The sequence below is a fragment of the Rhea americana genome, unplaced genomic scaffold, assembly GCF_003343005.1.
Source record: "Rhea americana isolate MKP2758 unplaced genomic scaffold, rheAme1 scaffold_4, whole genome shotgun sequence".
NCBI lineage: Eukaryota > Metazoa > Chordata > Aves > Rheiformes > Rheidae > Rhea > Rhea americana.
Window position 1 is genome coordinate 13,116,878 of NW_028186534.1, and position 21,352 is coordinate 13,138,229.

The following is a 21,352-nucleotide window of genomic DNA, read 5'->3' on the forward strand; positions in this document are numbered from 1 at the left end:
CTGGACTTCTTTTGTATCTTCAGTAGTTATTTTCTGCCTCAAAATAAAGATAACTGTCCTATTTGATCCACTAATCGCTGCCTATTTTTAGATCCAAGAATGCTATTGATAGTGTTTTGTTTTTTTAAGGACTCTAGGGGAAGTGTGGTATTAAACTTCTTTAAGCTGACTTGAAGATCTTAGTCTGTACTATGAGTTAACCTCTGTTTCATTGGATACCAGATTATATATCCTAATGTTGTCAAATTTAGATTGAAAAAAGCAATACAACTAGTACTGAAAGCCTGAACAGCTGAAAAAAGTTTTTAAAGCTACTTACATACTGATGTATGAATGTTAAATTTGGCTTTTATTGATATTTAATTGAATGGGTAACTGTCTTTAGATTAATTGTGTTACTTTTACAGTTATCTGCTGCAGCAAGCTTGCCTGTAATTATTCTAATAGGCTGGTGATAAAAATCTAAACAACTTTGGTTAGAAAGAAGATGCCGGATAACTTGAGAATGGTTTATGATGAGTCCTGTTTTTATAATGCATGTGTCTTAGGGCTGTTTCGAGTAAAGACTYGGTATTGACTGTCTAAAATGCTATTCACACACACATACTTCTCACTTCACAACAGCCGATTAAAAACAACTCAAATGCTGCCTATGAGGGTTTTTTTTGACATGTATATGAAGCAAGCCACGCATGCTGGAGTTACTATAGAAGCAGGATTGCAACACTGATCTTAAAAAAAAAAAAAAAAAAAAAAAAAAAAAAAAAAAAAAAAAAAAAAAAAAAAAAAAAAAAGTCATAGATTTAATTTCTTTAAATTGTGCTTTTGAAAACAGTGCAAAATGTAAGAGATGATGTTGCTGGAAGATGAATGATGTCTATATCATTTTATTCCTGATTGTTGAAGAACTAAATAGAAATGGATTTTGTTCTTCACAATTGCTTGCGGCTGAGAGGAAGATGGCTTCTGGGGTTGACTCAGTGCAGTGCTGAGACAGCTGCATCAGCAGATAAAATCAAATTATTTGTTTTGAATCTTGTCTTAAATAGTTTCCAATTAAAGAGGCGTTTCATGTGACAGGAAAGAGGAAACTAAGTGGTGTCAAATGGGGCAATAATTTTGATGTTCCACTGGTGCTAATAAGGCAGAAAGAAAAACTGAATAGCCGTTAACTTCTCCCTGTCCAAAATGAGAGAAATGCCAGAACTAGCCCCTATCCTTGTTATGTTGGCAGTGGCCTGCCCGTACCTGGCTGCTACTCGAAGAGCAGCGAGGTCCTACATAGAAGTAACCACGCTGAAGAAAGGGAGTATTTGGAGACTGAGATCTACCCATAGTTTCCTCGTATTAGCCAGCTGGAGGGGTGAGCAAAGGTGAAATTCTCCACTCTGCCCTGTTGAAGGGTGAAGAGATTCGTGCTTCTCTGTACTGCAGGACCTGAACTCGCAGAACGGGGGATGCTGACGCTGACTTAGGGTCTGGAAGCCCCTTTCTGCATACTTGGGGGAACTCCAAGATCCCTACGGTTACAGGAACCCTCCTTTTCTCAGGCTGACTCGTCTTGTCTTCGGGGGAGCGGAAGGGAGAATGGTTTTGGAGGGTTTGAGATCTGTGCACGTTAAGCTTTACTTTACATTTGGACATTTTGTAAGTGGTAAACCTTGTGTGCCGGTGTCCGTAGATGTGCGGTTTGGGAAAACCTAATGGAGTTGGTTGCTCAGGTGAGGTTGGTTTCTGTTGTTGCCTGCACACTGAAAGAGAAGCAAAGCATCCCTGCTGTCCCTAACCAGCGCTCCCCTGCTCTCCGCAGGCGGGAGGGTCTTTCTGTCTCATATTAATATTTCCCATCTCCAGCAGGTGGAAGCAACTGTCTTGCAAACTGCTCCATCTCCTTCGTTGCTAGGCTACCGGGCTCTGCTTAGGCTAGCCAGTGGTACCCCAGGTTCCCAGCCTTCCTACCGGAATTCAGCGACAGTCCGGGGGTGCTGTAAACGTAGCTCCTGTCTATGAAGGAAAGTTGCTTTTCCTTGTGTACAAAGGGGTAATGGCAAGTGTATATAGTGTGTAATGAATATTTGGGATGTGGTTTTTGTGCTTCAGTTTTTAAATTTCAGTTTAAAATTAGCTTTACATTTAATAGGCTTAATTCCTTAAGACATACAGACATAGTCTAAAACTCTTTGCTCCCTCACTTATTTGAAAGAGTCCCTATCCATGCTGTTAGTAACTAAGATTAAAAAAAAAAAAATCTTTGCTGAGGAAATGGGCGTTGAATGTTGGTTGGTAAATAAGCTAAGAGGAAAAGAGTTACCTAGAATGTTTTTTTATTCTTTGAGAAACTTTTCCTTTTCTGGTCTGTTCAGTGGTTTTATCCTGCTTAGTGTTAGGTCTAAAAGCCCTGATTATGGGATAATTTGGGTACAGTTTGCAAATGTGTGCTGGAGGGTAATACAGGTGGTCTGGCAGTGTGAAAGCTGATTTAGTAGAGTCCATCTTAACTTCACTGCTAATGTCTTTCTCCTGATACTATACAAGTTAATCTTTTGGTCTTTCTTGCAGATGTTCTTTCAATGAGATGTAAGCAACATTTTTGGAAAGTGGGTGCTGCAAGTGACCATTACAAGTAACAATAGATTGAAAATCTGTTTTGCTTTTAAAACATCTAACAGCTCATTTACACTTAGTAGTGTTGCTTATTTCAGTGGGAAACAGATGTTCTTATCCGTACAGGCAGGATGTAGTAAAGTGTCCCATATACTTAGTAGACTGTACTTAAATTTGATGAAATGGAGACTAAAACAGATACAGATTTTATCTTGAAAGGAAAATTCTTTCTGCTTCAGTTGATTTTATTCCAGATGTTGGTGGAGTACGGCTGAGAGGCTTTGAATTTGATCGCGCTGCAGATTAAAACGAAAAGTGTCTGGAGTAATCCTTTTAATGGTAATCTAGTATCGTGGAAATAGCCACAGAAGCAAGAGATTTTAAATGTCTTCATGAAGAGTATATTTGCTTCCTCTAAGAAAGAATGATCAAATAAGATTTGCGAAAGAATCTGAACTAAGTCGAGATGCTACACTGAGAATGTGATTAAGCTCTAAGTTTCTACGGGATGATGTCAGTCAAGCACGAAAGTGGTGCAAGGATGTTCCTTGGATTTGTAGAGGCATCTCGAGCTTAAATGAGTTCCCACTTTGTTGCCTTGATTATCTTTGCTATGCTCTCTAACTTGAGAGCTTCCTGACTGCAGGGTGAACAGTGTTTGATGGGGACCATCTTTTCATGCTATTACCAATTTACTAACTTGTCTTCATTTAGCATAAAACATGTTTGTTCCCCCCCCCCCTTCCTCATGGTGTTTGGGCTGTTCAGGATGTTACTGTGTTATTCTGTGTATGAAACATTCATCTATGTTTTCCTTACCTAGCAACATTTAGTTTTCTTTAATCTTTGAATTTTGTAGGTTTTCTAAAGAAACAAATTACTCATCCATTTTATTGCTTTTAATTCCAAAGGTGATCATGAAATTCTAATACAGACTTTAGTTTTGAGTATCTTGTTTTTACCTTAGGTTGCTATTCCAATAACATCAGAAACCTTTTACCATATTGCAAATTTTGAGTATCTGAACTATGGAATTTGGTGATATTTAAAAGGTTCTCACTGAAAAGAATAGTTATCTTCATTAGAAGAGCTGTTAAGCTAGCAAAATTTTGCAGGTTTTTTGCATGGGAAGTTCTGTGGGTCATGGTGTGTGTAGGGAGGTGTCTTTTGAAGAATTTATTGATGGTTTTATTGATGTTTTATTTTGAGCATAGTTATAATTTAGGAATTTATTTCTAAGGAAATACTCCCACACATCTCCTGAATGTTTGCACCCTAAAGCTGCAAGTAATTTTTGTGCCAGTTGGCTATGTAATGAAGCTAATTGCTCTCAAAACAAATCAGAACAGTCATTTTAGAAGATGCTGCAACTTGGGAACTTTTTGCTCTCCTTTGGTTACATGTAGTGAATTTAGCAGGATATGATTTGAAACCCTTCTCTAAAAGAAGCACTCTGGAAGAACTTCAGGATTTATGTAAACCCGGAGTTAAAAAAGTTTCCAGGAGGGGGTGAGCAAAGGTGCTTAATGATTTTACCACCCAGTGAGCTTAYGGTGGTAGCTCTGACTGGATGAACTCCCCAGCTAATTTTGTGCAGGTGAGGTCATGGGACCTGTGTGAATTCAGGTAGGTGCATGTGTGCCTTCTCTTCTTACAAGATGATTTTATGCTTGTAAGAAGGTCTTTCTCTGAGCAAGTTATCAGGTTTTCTGTAACCCTTTAACCTTGTCTGTGCAAATCTTCAAATCCTGCCCTCCTCCCACTGCCTTTAGAGATAAAATTAGAGCACAGATTTTTTTTGTCAACTTCTGTGCAAGGTCTGTTATTGCAAGGGGCAGGAATTTCTTCTGTCCTGTTAGCAAGTTGGGGGTTACTCATGCAAAACAAGAATTCCTTGCTAGGCCATCAAAAATATAATGTGGTAGTGATTTTGTTTGGCTAATTGGTAGAACCAGGTAATTGTTTTTACTTTTGTTATAGTTAGGTGGCGTTATAATTCCTGGGTGCTGCACTACTAATCTGCACTGGGTGCTGCGTGTGCATTGTAAACATTTGTGTGTCTATCACTGCCTTTGCACAAACCAAATATTCTTTTTTTTTACCAAATCGCTTTTTTCAGTTGGCGTGTTGGCTGTAAGCTGGTATGCAAGTCTTCATACTGCTTCCTTTAGGGAGAAGGGTAGGCCTGTTTAGAAGAGGATGCTTTGTGTAACTCATGTTTACAAAATGTTTTTCAGTGATTATCAAATATGGCAGTGACTTACTCTGTGTCCCTAGGTGTATGGTAAGCAGATTTAGCAAATTCATTATTTGGTAAATCATCTGCTGTTTGGTGGTTTCTGCAGTTCAAGCTACTGTGCAGTAAAATCCATTTTCAATAGATATTGTTGAGGAAATTAAGTTACTGCAAAACCATTTAACTCCAGTTTTCTAGTCATCTTGCTTGTTTTGTTTTTAGCGCTGAAAATTATATTGTTTCTGTTGTGATATATTTGTCAAGTATATTAGCCCATGTAGTGGAATAAATGCCTTGGATAATTCGAGGAAAAAATTGAGCATGCTGTTGGTATTCAGAAAACAGGTTTTTTTAAGGGAACTCTTCAGGATGTTGTTTTGCAATACCTATATAATCTTCTGGTTTTACTTCATACTATACCTTTTTATAGTCTTCTAAAGTTCTTAAAAACTAAACAATACAAAAGAAACTTATATCAGCTAGCAGCTTACTGTTACTGATTTCTTGTGCATACCTTTGTAAATAAATAATGAAAATTTGCTTTTGGACATCGTTTCCTGTTTCCAATTGCTATGTCTCAACTTCTCAAAAGACAGCCACATACTACATGTGACAGATGTTTTCTTTTTGTACTAGAATTAGTAGTCCCCAGATACCTAATGAAGTATATTTGTTGACAAAAGTACTTTTTTCCACTTCATATTCTCTATAAATGGAAGACTACTCTTGACGTGATACTCGAGAAGAATCTGTACCTGAGACTACAGCATATAAAAATAAAAGACTGATATGTCTGTAGAAGTTCTCTCTGAGGAAGGGAGGATCTGTTGTTTCTGAACCTGAAGAGACCAAAAATTAAACCTATCCACTCAGATACAGAACAGCCATCTCCAGAAAATTTTATCCCTCTTCAATGCATATTTTTATTGTGTCTTGAGGTATAACTCTCCAGTTTAGTTTCCTTAAATAGGGACTTCTGTCTCTGTTAGCTGGAGAAAGGGAGTTGAACTGTTTTCTGACTTCCCAAATTGCATTGTATATGTGGCAGTCAGAGAAAGTCTTTGCCGTTTGACTTGTCAGCCCCTTCCTATGCAAATAACCTATAGGAGAAYGTGGGGTATGTGCATTTATATGGAGTCTGAAATTATTCCAAAGTGTTCTGAAGATGCTCTTTTAGCAAATACCTGCTTTTTTGTAGTAAATCTAAAAAGCTACCAAAAATGTTCAGATTCTCATAAAGGTGTTGGATTTTTTTTGAGGATAATTATTAGTAAATTTCAAATACCCTGACACCTTGAAAAATAAAATAATTGTTATACTTCCCCCCCCCCCATTTTAGTGAAGTCTTGGTGAAGTCTAGTTTTGGTGCAAGGTATTATGACTGACTTCACTCTTGCTGTGTGGCTTTTAATGGTGATATTAAATTGTGAAATAATACCACACCTTCAGTAGTAGTAGTAGGTGATGGCAGATTTCCTTTCGCAGCCAGACCTGGAGGGGTTACAGATCTGTGCTCTAATGCCACCCCCAGAATTCTTTCTTAGCGCTGAAATCAGCTTAGCCCATGTTCTACATTCCACTGGCTCCTGAGGCTGCCCGGATTTATAGACTCTCTTTGCTACTCTCTTTTCRTGTGCCTAACGCATTCAGTTTACTGTCTGTAAGTTGCAGCTAGTTGTGGCAAAAAGACCTCTGTGTCCGTGCGCTGCGTCTTGCTGAAACGTTCTGCCTAGAACGCTCCGTGAACAGCTCGCGTTCTCCACCGCACTGCGGTTACAGGCTAATGAAATTATTAAGGTGCAATCTTCACAGGAAAAAACTRTTTTAAGTTTCCGTTATTAAAGGGTTAGGTCAGGTTATTTTCAAGTCTGGAAAGTAAAATCGTTACTTTAAATCCAGACACTTACTCCCTGGCTACACCCTGGCTTTAAAATGGTTCCACCCTAAACCAGCTTTAGCTCAAAGCCCTGGGCCGGTTTCCTTTCCCCACCCTGCATTCCATTTTCCCCGGGCTCCAAGGCTGTCCTCCTCCTCCTYCTCTTCCTCCTCCCCGTGGTAACAGCCCTGATTCTGTTAATCTGCTTTAACTCCGGAGATCGGAGGCACTTCCCCTCTTGAGTGCCTTTCTCACCATTTTATTTGCTCCTTGTGCGAAGGTAATTAGTCTTATCTTGACAGACACCTATCTCATTTAAAAAAAAGGAAAAAAAAAAACTTTCTTAGTTTTACTGAATTTGCAAGTTATGAGAAATCAGGAAAGTTTTAGAATTTTAACGTAAGTTTCTGATCCTGCTGTGTGATATCACCCCTGTTCAGGACTTTCACTTTCCGATTTGAAGTGCTGCCTGTGTGTTCAAGCATAGTGAGCAGGAATTCATTCTTCATGTGCGGTGTCTCAGATTCAAAAAAGAAAACTAATTTTGGTATAGTGGTCTTGGATTTGATTTTTTGAGATTTCTTACTGAGTTGTTTCAAAAAATTTTTTTCTAGAGGATTTCAGAAGGTTATAACAGCTCAACATCCAGTCATATAATGAGCATTAGCATTTATAACATTTAGTGGTATTACTTAGGTCTGTTCCTGTTTGTGCATCTCGTTCACAAACAGATGTGCAGAAAGAGAATATCTCTGTACTGAAAAACAGCGTAGACTAGTATCAGTCCTCTCACTAAGTAAGTTATGAAACTTGGGGGAAAAAGGCTTACATTGAGCTTCAGGGTTTGTTTGTTTGTTTTTAAGTGATAGTATATTTGGAGTTAGAGTACRGTTCTCTGTATATTTTTGGGAAATGAAATTGCTGGCTGAAGGTATTTCTGCACTGGCGACTCATTCCTGCTCCTACAATGACCACTGAATTCTTTTTGAGACTACTGTAAATTAGAAAAATAAACTCATACAATTTAACCTTTTTCTCCTTCCTTAGAGCTGGGTATTTTGTTTTGCTGTCTTTTGTTGGGTACTCTTCTGCTGGGAAGATGGGCTCACTGATCAGGCTTTCCTTGTGGCCTTACATAAAGTTGAGTCGGGACCACTAACAAGCAGCTGGAGTTGGGGCTGGGACCTCTGTTGGCTGATGCAGCCCACGGGAAAGGATCTGCAGTATCTGATTTTTTGGCAGAAAAGCAAGTATTATTGGAATAAGCTAAAAACTTTTTTTTTTTCTTTTTTTTTTCCTTTTTTTTTTCTGCCCCAGCTACCTGAGGGAGTAGAGGAGATTTTCTGGTTTATACCTGTTAATTCTCCATATGCTGATTATTGTTTTGAATAAAGTTCTTCAGATATGCGTATTCTTTTAGAAACCCATTGTGGAAGTATTAGTATAAAAATAGGCCATATTTATGTTGAACTAACCTACTTTGTTGTATAAATTCTATTCCAGAGATAGAAAAAAATGTTTCTGTTGCTATTGGTAATACACACATTGTTAATATTGCATAGTTGTAGGCTTGTAGGTTATATTCAGGCCTGTATTATGAAGGCTGTCTTTCAACTGATGTGGACTTTAAACTCTGTTTTAAGGATTCAGCTCTGCATATGCTCATAAAGATTGTGCAGAAGAACATTGAAGCCTCCTGGAATTATAAACAAGATAGACTAATGGGGGGTGGGGTTGGTCAACAGTTTCCCCCTGCCTCACCTTGAGCCTTCCAGAAACAGTTAAAAGCACTTTAAATTTTCAGTCATATGCAAGATGGTGTTTCTTAGTGACTTACTCGAATCCAGGTGGTACGGGTCGCACCGGTTTGAACCACTGTGGAGAAGCTGCAGGAGAACTACTCAAACCTGGAAAGGGCAGGGGGAAGGAGGTATAGTCTTAAGGAAATAGTATYTTGGGTTCCATGAGTATCTGCTTAAGACATCTTACTGTCACGGAGTTTTCAAAGAGAATAAATGTTGTGGTTAAGCGTGTGTATTTGCCTAATAAGTTTTCTGAATTACAAATTTGGAGCTTACTCTGAAGGTATTGCACGCATTATATCCATGTGTATATTATTAAGTTAGTAAAAAGAGTTCTAATCAAAACCAATATAATTAAGGGCATCAGTTCTCTATGTAAATAGTGATATGTGAGAATGCTATTTTTTACTTAAATAGTAGGTTATGAAACGTTTTCTTGTTGTTTGTGGGGAGAAAATTGTTAGAAAGGAGGTATCTGAAATTCCAGCTCAAAGGAGATTTTTRGCAGCTGGCAAAAATGTCACACTGGTTTTCTGCCACACTAGTGTTCCTCCCCCCCCCCCCTTATATCAAGAACAAAACATTTGGAAACGAAAGCTTTTCTTTCCTGTCTGTTTACAAATGATTGCAGTCTTATTTACAYGAAGATATGGAGCTGAACTTTCCTAAGTTTATATGAGAAACATCATCCCTGAAATTTTAAGTGAAGTTCACTCTCAGATCTATTGAGATGCTCCATACAAATAAGTAGAAGAACCTCAGAAATCTAGAAGTCTTTAATTCCCATAAGTTTTTTCCAAAAGCATTCACCTCAGGCCATAATTTAGCAGTGTCCTTGAAAGAAATCCCCAGTATAAGTGGCTCCCACTTTCCTGTAGTCCTGTCTCCACGCCCACATTCTCCTGCAGTTGTTCCGGTACAACATTTGTACAACCATGTAGAGAACCGGATTGGGGAACTGATCTGGGTTTTAAAATAACTTTTTTTTTAATAAACTAGTTTATTTTTAACATATATCCGTTCCCATCTCCAGATCACYTCACAACTATATGTATAGTCTTGGTACAACTGCTGTAAAGCAGACCCTAAACAACCACCCCAGCTGCCTGTATTCATTCCAAAGATATACTGGGGCAGTATCATTGACTGTGTTAATTAGCAGCCGGGACGATGGGATGGAGTGTGCCTTCAGTAAGTTCTTGGATGACACCAGCCTGGCAGGAATGGTTTGTTGGAGGGTGCCATTGCCAGAAACGGCATGAGTTCAACAAAGACAAATGTGGAGYGCTGAGGATGGGACAGAGTAACTCCTTGCACCAGWWTAGATTATAGATTGGCARCCAACTAGCAAGAAAACAGCTTTGCAGAAAATGTGTTCTGGTGGATAACAAACTGAATACGAGTCCATGGGCCTCATGGCAGCAAAGGCCACCTGCAAACTGGGCTGCGAGCACAGCTAACCCGTCGAGGGAGCCAAGATTACCTTCGGAGTACAAGGTCCGTTTCTGAGATCCCCAGTACAAGCTTGAACAAGCCCAGCAGAGGCCAYCGAGATGGGCGGGAGGATGTTGTGCGTGAGGAGAGGCTAACGGAGCTTGCTTTGTTAAGCCTAAAAAGAGAAGCAGGGGAAGGTGTGTTGGGGGGAGGTCTTTCTAAGTGTGAGTAGGATATAAGATTATCAATGTTGTTTTAGTCAACTCCAGACTGGATCTTGCTGTCACCCCTAGTTTTGAGTGTCCACAAAATACAAGCAGCCAAAGGCTTTGGCTGGGTTTTGGTGATGGTGGACATAATCTCAGGTTAGGATATTAGTGAAACCGGCAAGACAACGGCTTTCATTCTGCTGAAGCTGCTGAAGGTTTAAGTTGCTGTTGGAACAAGTACTGGAGCTGTGCCGTGGGGTGAACTATACAGAAAGGGTAGGGACACTTCTCATGGCAGGGAGGTATTAAATGAGTTCATTCCAGGCGCTGAGCAGCGATAACCTCCAGTTCAGAAAGACGTATCTGGAGAAACAGCTAATGCTTTATGGAAAAGCACTAAATTCAAGGAGAGTTGAGGACAGATTTGGAAAGCTTCCTAAAAGCCTCTCTAAATTTCCCAGGGTGATGGAGAGCTTACAGAAACTGACCTAAAGCTTTGGCTGTAAACAATAAGCTAAATATGGTTGCAGTCCTTCAAGGACTACTGTATTTGCTGGCTGACTTCCTGCACCTCTCTGGTGCTGGAGTCGCTTTGATTTGGTGGGTGGTTGTCGGGCGGCCTTGTCCCCTTGCAAGCGCTGAAGGCTGAGGGAGAAACAGTGCCGCTTTGTGTTTCCGCCAAGCGGAAAGGGACTTTGAAGAGAAGACGACAGGCTTAGATTTCCTTTTACCTTGAGATTGTAATGAAAAGAACAATAAAGAACAATACTTAGGAGCAGCAASCTAGCGAAACATTCCCTTTGGTTTTGGGGGAAGAGGTTGTTTCTGCGTTCGGTGTTCCAGCTGGACCGGGTAATCGTGTATGACTTCTAGTCACACCCTTCCCCTGATCACTGGGATTAGTGCTCCGTACAGATTTCTAGAAAATACTCGACTTTGAATATGAGAGAGCAGAAATAAAAGCTGAAATAGAAAAAAATTAGGAAAGAGAACAATAGCAATGACAAATATCGCTGGGGATATGCCCAGAAGATAAAAACMCAATGCAAACAAGAAATAAGTGGTGTCAGCAGACACTAAGGAGATAGTTTGGTAATGTGTAAGCGTAAGCTGTAGCAARGAAAATGAATGAAGCAGTGAAAAGAAATTCAACAAAAATTTATTCTATGTTTTAAAGAAATTATTTTATATARCCAAATGGATCCTTCCTTTAAAGTGGAGGAGACATTTCCTTGAACTAGATGGTCTTTCTGAGGTGGCGCGTGTGTTTTTTAGTCATTTGATGAGGTTTAATGCTTTTGCTGACAGTTTTCTCCAGAATATTGGGAAATAGTTTCTAAAGTTTAATGTTTCATTCACATATTTTTAGTAAGCTGCATCACCTTTATTTTTGTCATAGCTCTTCCCAAAGGACTGGTAGTCATGACTTCTTCATTTTTGAATACTATAACTTCATTTAAAAAAAAAAGTTGGAACTTGTTATCAGTAATGACCTTGATACTGATATACGGTAGTTGACTAAAGTGGGCTTTAAAACACATGTATTCTGATATAGATACAGCTCCCACAGTGGAATTGCATTTTTCATTTACTAGTTTTACTATTTGTGAGCATTGTAACGTGGTTTCTGGTCTTATTMTTTTTATTGCAGCAATAAATTTTAATCTTGGACAGAATGTGTTGAAACACAGGGTACGTGATGAATCCTTGGGAAAGATTATTTAGATGGGATAACTTATCTCAGACTGAAGAAATGTGACTAGTAGCCCAACAGCCTCGATGACTCGTGTGCAAAATGTCCTCAGCCACATTGATCAATAACATTATCCTGGAACCTTTTTTTACATGACCCCAAACTCTCTCTCTTTCTGTCCTTGAATCGCATGAGTGGTGTTGCTCACAGGTGTTGATCCCTGAAAGGCTGTCTGCATGTGTACCTGCCATGCTTACAGCTTCCCATAAAAAGTGATTTGGTAGTAACATGGAGCTATGTTATAAAACTCTTTAAAGACAGCAGTGACTAGATGGAAATACTTTCTTTGTCTTAATCTACATTTCTAGTGTAAAATCTCTTGTATTAGTGTYGTATTAGTAATCTTATATTTTTGAAATGGCCCTTGAATATCTAAATGATTTTCAACAGAAAATATTACTTTCTAATTAGCAGTACAAGCACAAATTAAATACTTCAGTCTTAGGTCTGTTTTGTTTTTCTGATGTCTGGATTTGTGACAACTGTTCATATGACTTTCAAATGAAGTCTTCACATGAAATCTTTTTTACGATARTAGAGGCATGCCTGCTGCTGAACGGGGTGTCTAATCTGGATTAGGCCTCCATAGCAAGGAAAGCGAGGTCCCCGTCTCTCCTAGCTCCCTTGCCCAGCAGGTACGCAGTTCAGTTTTATTTTGCCCAAGAGTAAATTCCCGCACAGCAGCCACCTCTGCGTGTGTTTGGGGTATGACACTACTCGCGCTGCGAGTGGCACGAGCCCTGTTCTTGCTTATAGGGCTGCTGAAGGGCTGCCTGGTCAGCCGTGCGGGCGAGCGACACGGGCTTTTTGCCATGCCGTGCTGAGCTGGGATGGGTGCTTGTGGCTGGGCTTCCTATAGTCCTTTTATATTAGGCTTTCATGTGTAAATAAGAACTTTACTATTTAAGTGTTGCTTTCACAGTTTCAGCATGGCAAATGCTATTGCAAGAACTGTAAAAATAGGCCCTGTGTTTTATTTTTTTTTAAAAAAACTTTATTCATCTGAGTGAACAAACTAATAAAGATTTTCTAAAGCCTCAGTGTTTTTGAAAGTAGGCTGATACAATAAAATAACTGAAAATTATTTGCTAAAGAGACTAATGAGCTCAGGTTTTTTGAGCAGCATTAATCCCACACTTAACTTGCTGCACTGCTGAGGATTTCCTGTGAATGGTGCCTGGAATCCATACAACAAAAGGGATTGTCTCAGTGGTTTAAAAACTGAGTAATACAAGATTTAGATGAAGATTTTAGACTTGCCACACGACCTGTTGCCTTGAGTAATTACAAAATAGCTCATTTACTGAAGCTTGGTTTACGTACTTTTGAAGCACTCTGATAAACAGTTTAGATTACTGGGCAGTAATGGATACTTCTGATTCATGTAATTTTTTGCCTAAATCTTGTTAAAGAAACTGCATCCTAGAGAAAGAGAGAAGTGGTTTTGGAGGCTCCATGGARAGGAACTTCAAGCATTTTTGGGTTTTGGTGTATTGAGAGTATTTTAGTAATTATGTGACTAAGTGGATATTTATTTTGCCTTAATGTGTAYTTGATTAGGTTACTACAGCTATAAATACTTCAAGCTCTAAAGCCTCTGTTTCACTGTCTGTCTCTGATCTTGGCTTTTGAGGAACATTTAATGTCTTGTTGTGGTTACAATTAATCTGCATGTGTTTTAGCAATTAGTGTTTATGTGCAGCAGGCAGCAGCAGATTCTGGCAACTGTCAGTCAGCATCTGTAATTGCCTATGAAAACAGGAGTGAGGAACCGCAAGGTGATTTACTGCCCAGCTATTTGGCAACACCATTTTGTTGACAAACACGCTCCCTGGCCTGGATTATTCGCCATGTTTTGCAGAGTAGATGGTGAGCAGCAGAGGAATAGCAGTATTAGCATTGCTTTCTGCTTGATAAAGCTGTTTGATAAATTACCATTTTAATGGGCTAGAGTTTCSTTTCTTCACCACCTCTTGGAACAGCTGTTGTGTTTTTTAAACTCTCGTAATTTCCCTTTGTACAGAAGTGTTTGTTTTTAAAACAAACTTCAGTATCTTTTTAAAAAAAATGTATACATGTTAACTATTTGCACTGTTAAAGTGTGACAAAATATGTAAAAATTCAAAGCAATTAAAATGTTCTTCTGCTTAGCTAACATTTAATAAAAYTGATAAGATTACACAAACAAAACACAGATGGAGGAGGGAAAATAACTTCAAAGAGAAAACATCTCTGATGGTTCATGTAGATGCTGCTATCGTATTTGTAGTCTCCAACCTTGAATATTGCCTAAGTCTCCCAAGTGTAGGAGTATTCTTTGCCAATGATCGTTGTTTTCCTTGCTATTTGCTTTAGGCTTTTTGGTTTTTTAAAGGAAGTAGCAAAAGTTACCAGCAAGCTGTAATGAACCTCTGTGCATGCAGTAAAGTACAGTTTATTAAAGTAAATCTGAATGTGTTGAGGAATCTAAAATGCTTTGCACTTGGGGCTAGGAGRTGCACGGAGTCTGATAGGGGCACCACTGGCACCCCGGACACCTTGAGCAAGACGCTTCATCTTTTGTGACTGTTATCTGTAAAATGGAGTCGAAAATAATGATCCTCCTTTAGCAGTTTTTTGGGTTACGGAAGAGAGGCACTGTATTAGTGTCCTCATTAGCATTTTTAATAAGGCTGTACAAATTGATGTTTTGCCCTGATTTTGAAATTTCTGAATGCTGCAACCTAGTGTGAGTGTCCATCCGTCCGTCCTTCCTTCCTGGCTGATAACTCCTGTGTGCCATGCTGCTGAGAAGCCCCTATATAGAAATAAATGCTTATTACTGTGCTGTGCATAGACAATATCTTGGTTCCTTGCACTGAGAATTGATGCAAGATGTATTAATGGGTGTAGCCAAGTGTTAATTTTGTACACGTGCCCCCAGTATGGACTGTAATAACTGCCTTTTGCGTTCAGTGGATTTTAAAGGATTTTGACCTCTGAGGCAATAAAGGGTTAAAGATCTGTAAAATTGCATCTTTTTCTGTCCGATCATTCATTATCAATGCCTTCTCTTGGGATCTGGATGTGTTTTCTCTCCATCTTGAACAGTRCAAATGCTACAAAGACATTTATTAAGAAGCTTTAGCCATGTACTTGATTGAGTTTTGAAGTATTTGGCTGTATTTTGTTTATATATGTTCCTGTCTAGTTAGTTTTAGTTTGTTATGGGCACTTTATAAGTGGGATAACAACCCTTGGAKGGGGTACGGTAGGGGTTGATTCTTGTGACGAGTAGAGATATGGATAAAAATCACTTTATTTTGGATAAAAACRCACAAATAACTTAAGACTGTAAGAGAATCAAAATTCACATCAAGGAAGACTCTTCTTTTGGGCCTTTCAAAAATTGCAAAAATAAATGCATTAAATGCATACGTACAAGTATATGAACCCATATGAAAATGAGAAGGCTACACCAAGGTACGCCAGGGAGGAATTACTTTGTAATCTTATTTTTCTATGGCTTCACTAACTGATGGTTTTTGTTAATTGTTTATTATGCTTTCTTAGCAGCAACCTACTGTAATCTGTTTTTTTTTTTCCCCTTATTGTATTGCTTCTATATAAAATCTACTCTATGCTGAGAACCAGTAGGTAGTGTGCATTTTTTTTCAAATAAATGCCTCCAAGAAGTTTATACGAGTTAGCAGTCCACTGTTACAGGCAGTTTATTGCTGGATTTTGTTTTTGTTGCTGTTTTTAAACTTTAGCCATGGGGAAGAAATGAGAGTATGAAAACTTCGGACTATCAGAGTAATCATGCTACAGAAAAAAGGAACTTAAATGTTTGAAAGTAATTTCAGTACTGTCACGCTATCCTAAAGCCATGATGCAGGTAGTCACTGAGCTTCCTATGGTAGTTAAAAGCGAGTTGGAARTGCGCGTGCGGCCGACATGCCCTCGAGCGGGGGGTCTCTGACGGCGTCTGTCTCTGCGCAGGTGCTGACGCGGCCGTCGCGGAACCCAGCAGCTCCGACAGCCGAGGGGAGCGCTCGGACCTTTACGCCAGCGTGGACGAAGCGCTCCTGGGGGGCGAAGCGAGCTACCTCTCCCAGCCGCTGACCCCGGAGAAGGAGGACGCGCTCCAGGCTGCAACGGTCGCCAACCTGCGAGCAGCGCTCATGAGTAAGAACAGTTTGCTGTCTCTGAAAGCTGACATGCTGGGAGAGGATAGTTCTCTGCTGTTTGAGTACTTACCCAAAGGCACGCATTCGTTATCTCGTAAGTTTGTGTTTTTATATTTTTGCTTACTGATGCTTTAAGTGAAACCTTTAGTGAGAAGAAAAGAAAATACAGCCCATCTCCCAGTGTATTGCTACTTAGATGTTAAATCTAGTTTTACATTATGCTTAATCACACGTCTCATAAAATTTGGAAACCTGTGTCTGTTATTGATGCAACTTTAAAGTCAACTTCTGAAGCCGTAAATGAAAGTATATAGTGTGTGTGTGTGTGTGTGTGTGTGTAGCGCTTACCACAAAAATTCTGTTTTATCTGTTTGCAAAATTGTAATTACAAACCACCCTTGGAGTCCTTCAGTTAAAGTAGCTGCAAAGGTTTTGAACCCAAAATTGACTAATGTTAAAACTGGGATGACTGTTGCTTGACTTGTGCTCCTGTATTCTTAAAAACGGTTACGATTTTGTGGATCATGTGATCTTTACTTTTTGGTGTTGACTTTTAGACCCCCATCTCTAGTAATGAACAGGTATATTTTTTTTTGTACTTGGAAATGTGTATTTCGCTACTGGTGATCTGTTGGACATGGCTGTTAGGTACCAGAATGTGTGGACAGCTTATTTTTCAGCGTACTTGTGTATCTTCTTCATCGTGATTGTGAAGTAGTTTGATTCTGTGCTGCACAAAAAACTCTGTAAATGCTGTATTTGAATAATGCTTTCAAAGATGGGAACATGAACACTTGGGACAGTTTGTGACATAACAGATTTCTTAGTATTCCATGTCTGTTTCCAGCCAAAAAGGTTGAATTAAATAGAGTAAAAAGTTCACTTAAGGTATCTGTTATTTTTATTTTTATTTCCTTTGATGGCAAAAAAAGATTGACTTAATGGTCACTAGGATTGTATGACAACTAAAGAGAAATAACTGCACAGCATAAAGTTAGTCTTGGTATTTCTTCTCCCTTCCTATATCTTGACAGTGGAATCTTTTCTTTAATCTAATTTAGAAAAAAAGTGACAGTTTTGTACTTTCTTCTGCAGCTTAAATATTGGGGATGAGAAGCAGGTGTTAAAGCAACACTTTTGTTTCTACAGTAATTTGCTTCTCAAATAATCTCCAGTTAAATCAGATTTAGATCATTCAAAGTAAGCCAAGAAAATCCCTTCATTGCAATGAAATAGCAAAGATCCTCCGTAGCCGTTTAATCGCCAGGCGTGGGTGCCACAGAAAGGTTGCCCTCCCCTGGCACCTGGGGGGCGGGCGGTACGGAGCAACCTGAGCCTGGGGGCATGATTTACGCATGGTATGTTGGARTCTTTGGTACGTGACTGATGAAATTAGTGGTTTCATCTTTTRTCATGATAAACTGGAATAATGATTGGACTGCACTCTATCCATCATCTTTTTCTTGGTTTGGGGATTTGGGATTTTACTTGTAAGCTGAAGGACCACTYGGCATAAAGACAAATGAGTAGAAACCAGTCATAAATTTAAGCTAGGAATTAGAGGGTGTCTAACCAGCTGAGAAATGAAGTTCTGAAACAGGCATGGTTTAGGCAAAAGACCAACTAGGTTTAAAATGAAGCTCGATGAAATTATAAATGAGAGGAAATGATAGATCATCAATGGACGTGATGAGTCAGGAGTTCCCTGCCGGTCTATATTTGAGGTCCCTGTTTTCCTGTCCTTTCACTATTGCATGAATTTCATTCAACTAAGCTCCAGTTACCTCATCTTTATAGAAAAGTGAATTTACTTGAGACAAATTTGGTCTGTAGATTTCACAGCAGGTAAGGGGATATGGCTGTGGCCGATAGGAGAATTCTTCCGCAGATGAAGCAGGCAGTTAAGGAATGTATTTTGTCTTTGCCTTATTCAGAGTCACAGGTTTTTGCTTGCTTTAATCACTTGAAGAAAATACCCTAATATAAGACTCCTGTGTTTTGTGGTCACTATTAAATACAGAAGGGCAAGGAGTTTAATAGGAATTTTCAGCGTACAAAATGAGATTAAAGCAAGTGATAAAATCCTGGAGATCTGAAAACACTGTCTAGGTTGGTGCTAGCTTCGTAGGTGTTTCTTACTTTTTYTACAAACACAATTTGAGGATGTTGAGTCATTTTAACTCCTGGGTTATATAAAAAATAAAAATAAAAGCAGGGGGTAGGGCGGGAGCACAGTAAACAAGATTCCTTCTTAAAAAAACCAAAAAGAGCAGTGTGCTAGTTTTTGTTTGTCTGATTTGAAAAGGAAATGTGCTAATTTAAAGAATAATAAGTGAACGTTCTCTGAGTTTAAATAACGCAAAATGTACTTTAATCTTAACTGCAACTACTAGAGAGTCATCTTATTTTCTTACGCAGTAAGTAACTGTCTCAAGTGGCAGTGTTAACATTTATTTTTCTTTTCCAGCCTAAGACTTAGTTGAGGTGTGAGATCGGAAGAATGTATTACATRTATTTGAAATTCCGATGAGCCGTTTCTAGAGGGGTATAGCTCTCAAAGTCACTGYATGCATTCCAAGTTTAAATTTTTCTTTCACATAGTTCATACTGTTGTAAAAGTTAATAGAGGTTACTCCAACGTTTTCATTTTACCTCATGTTCTTTTTTTCTATTCACTGTATATTGTAATGATAATGTGAGGTGTGAAATTACTTACTATTCAGTTAATGGAAAACAGAGCAGAGAATGGTATTGTTTCCATGAACATCACTTTACTATGATATAGTGAAACATGCGTATAGTATTTTTAAAGTTAACCAATTCAAAACAATTTAAAAACAGAAGGGAAAATTTAAATGTCTTGCCATTCAGGTGATCCAGGTGCCTGATAACCAGCAGCTAGATGGCTTGGAGAATTTATGGAGTCCATGGTATATGATCAAGACTGACTTTCTTAATACACTTGTTGGAAATCTAAAGAACATATATGTTTTGCAGAAAAAGGGCATGTGTCAACTACTCATGGCTAATACTGATTTCTTGGGTATCATTAGTTACTGAACCTGCATAATTTCTTGTTGTAGATGTCCTTCAGCTGAGACATCAGCAGTTCAGTTGTCCGTGCCTTTACCCGTTCTCGTCTGTAAGGGCAGGTTGTTTGCCCGTTTCCAGCTTCAGCAGTGCTATTGTACTGAGTCGCTTTGTTGTTTAACAATGTGTGTTTTATTTATGGTACTGAACTTTGGTAGCATTGTTATGCACAGTTACACCACGTTTATAAAATTCTCAAAGGCTTTTTAGGTGATCGGTTTTTACTGCTTTTGCCAAGAATAAGCAAGAGAATGAGAACATTAATGCTCATTAAAAATGAGTTGGTTAATTTACATCCGTGTTTTCACATTTAAAAAGTCAAAAAGGTTTCAGATTTTGGGGTGATTGACTACCTAAAAGAGGGAGTCCTTTCACATTTTCAGAACGGCATGTTGCATACTTCTTTATATATCTAAGTTTGGCTTTTCCTGTTTACCTTGTTGCAACTAAAAGTGTTTATAGAAGCAATTCCAATGAAGCTTGTTGTCCAAGTGATTACATGGTACACAGAGGCCTTTTCTTTTGGGCAAAACGGCTAATATTTTATTTTTAGTTAGCAGTTCACTGAAGTCAGTAATTTATACTTGCACTGGATGTTAAAGGAGTATATTTACATAGCGGTCAATTTTCCTGAGGGGGTAGGTAAAGGTATTCAGTTAGGCATGGAATTTTTGTACATGATAAATCAAGATTTAGGGGAGTTGTCATTTTAAACAAGATATAATAACCTTTGCCCTTCTGTTTGTTTTCAACATTAGTTTACTGCTGAGCTGTCAGTTCTCTGAACAATAGRGAATACTATAGTTAGATAACTGCTAAACCAATGCTTCATGTTCCATATGCAAAGATGACTGAAGGAAAGCGCCTTTAATTTCTGATTTAAAAAGTTAAAAATTTTCATTAAAGACAAACACAAATTTAGGAGGAAAAAAGAGGTTGCTCACCATACTAGTCAGAATGACACAAAACCTACATTCAGGTGCTGCTTGCGTTCTTGCATACAAACTACARATTGTTTATGTGGTTTCTCTTCTTGTGATACTTGCAGTTGTTGAAACCAAATAAATGTTTATTACTGTTTTAAAATTCATGTTTGTACCTTTTTGTTGTGTTGTATATATTCCTGGCTCATTTGGAATGATTGAGTTTATTGTTTCTCCTTATTCTACTTCATTGCCCATTCATTAACCTTAACTTTTGCTTTAAGAAGTGWGTAGTTTTTTAGGAACTTGTGTAACTTTGTAAAGGTGCTAATAAAGAATTAATAAAGCCAGAGTACTGGCTTGTCTTCACTGTATACTGAAATACAGATTGTTTAGGGAAATATAACCTAGAACTTCCTCTAAGTTGCCTGAAGTCAATGTGTGGCCCTAATATAAATAGGACAGTTTGAATAATTTTGTGAGAATCAGAAAAACACTGAAACTTTTGGACRGCTAGATGAGAATTTTGCTATCAACCTGGAAAGCTATAACGCTAGTAACACTTTCTAACAGAAAATATGGAAGAATTCACTCTTTTCCATTGTTTCCTATCTTCAGCTTATGCTTCCGGCATTTTGTTGTCCTCCTTTTAAATTATGATATCAAAATACGAACTGCAGCAGAGAGAAGGCTTCGCATATTGTTATCACGCTTGAATGGATCTAACTAAGTTGGGCAAGATTTCAATCTATGATCAAAGCAGAGGAAAGTAGATCAAACCTCCAGCCTGTGGTACAAGAGTAGAATTTCCTCTGATAGCTGATAAAAAGTTCGGTTTGGGGTAGTTCATACAGTTTGAAACCTGYATGCAGTTTTACTTGAATGCTCTGTTGTGACCCAGATCACAGTGTACAGTGTTGGGACGTAGAATAAACTTTGTGACTTGTCATTTGTAGTTGCATTAAAGAGTGGTTTTTGATGCGTAAAAGTTTCAGTCATCCTGTAGTAGGAGTAAAAAACCTTTAGGACATAGAGTGCTTTAAATATGAACTTGTTTAGTTTTATTTCTCATAATTTATATGAGCCTACAGTATTTGCTTCTGATTATGCCTTCCTTCTGAAAAATAATGACCTGCTCAATACTTTGTTCCAATCTGTAGTCAATGCCAATGTGCAGTCAAGTGTTCGGTAAGGTTTAATTAGCAGTTCGTAATGTATAGAAACTAGTCTTGGTCACAGTGTTTATTTGTATGTAG

General features: G+C 38.5%; 1 protein-coding gene across 6 annotated transcripts in view; it reads left to right on the top strand.

Moving 5' to 3' along the window:
* ZBTB46 (zinc finger and BTB domain containing 46) overlaps positions 1–21,352 on the top strand; it is a 54,966-nt gene that overhangs the window by 18,029 nt on the left and 15,585 nt on the right. For 5 of the 6 annotated variants that reach the window (XM_085314199.1, XM_085314205.1, XM_085314201.1 and 2 more), the window contains one exon: positions 15,896–16,177. In XM_085314199.1, the coding sequence (XP_085170325.1) occupies positions 15,896–16,177 (282 nt within the window). The remainder of the gene's footprint in view (positions 1–15,895; positions 16,178–21,352) is intronic. The other variant, XM_085314202.1, reaches the window with a different exon arrangement.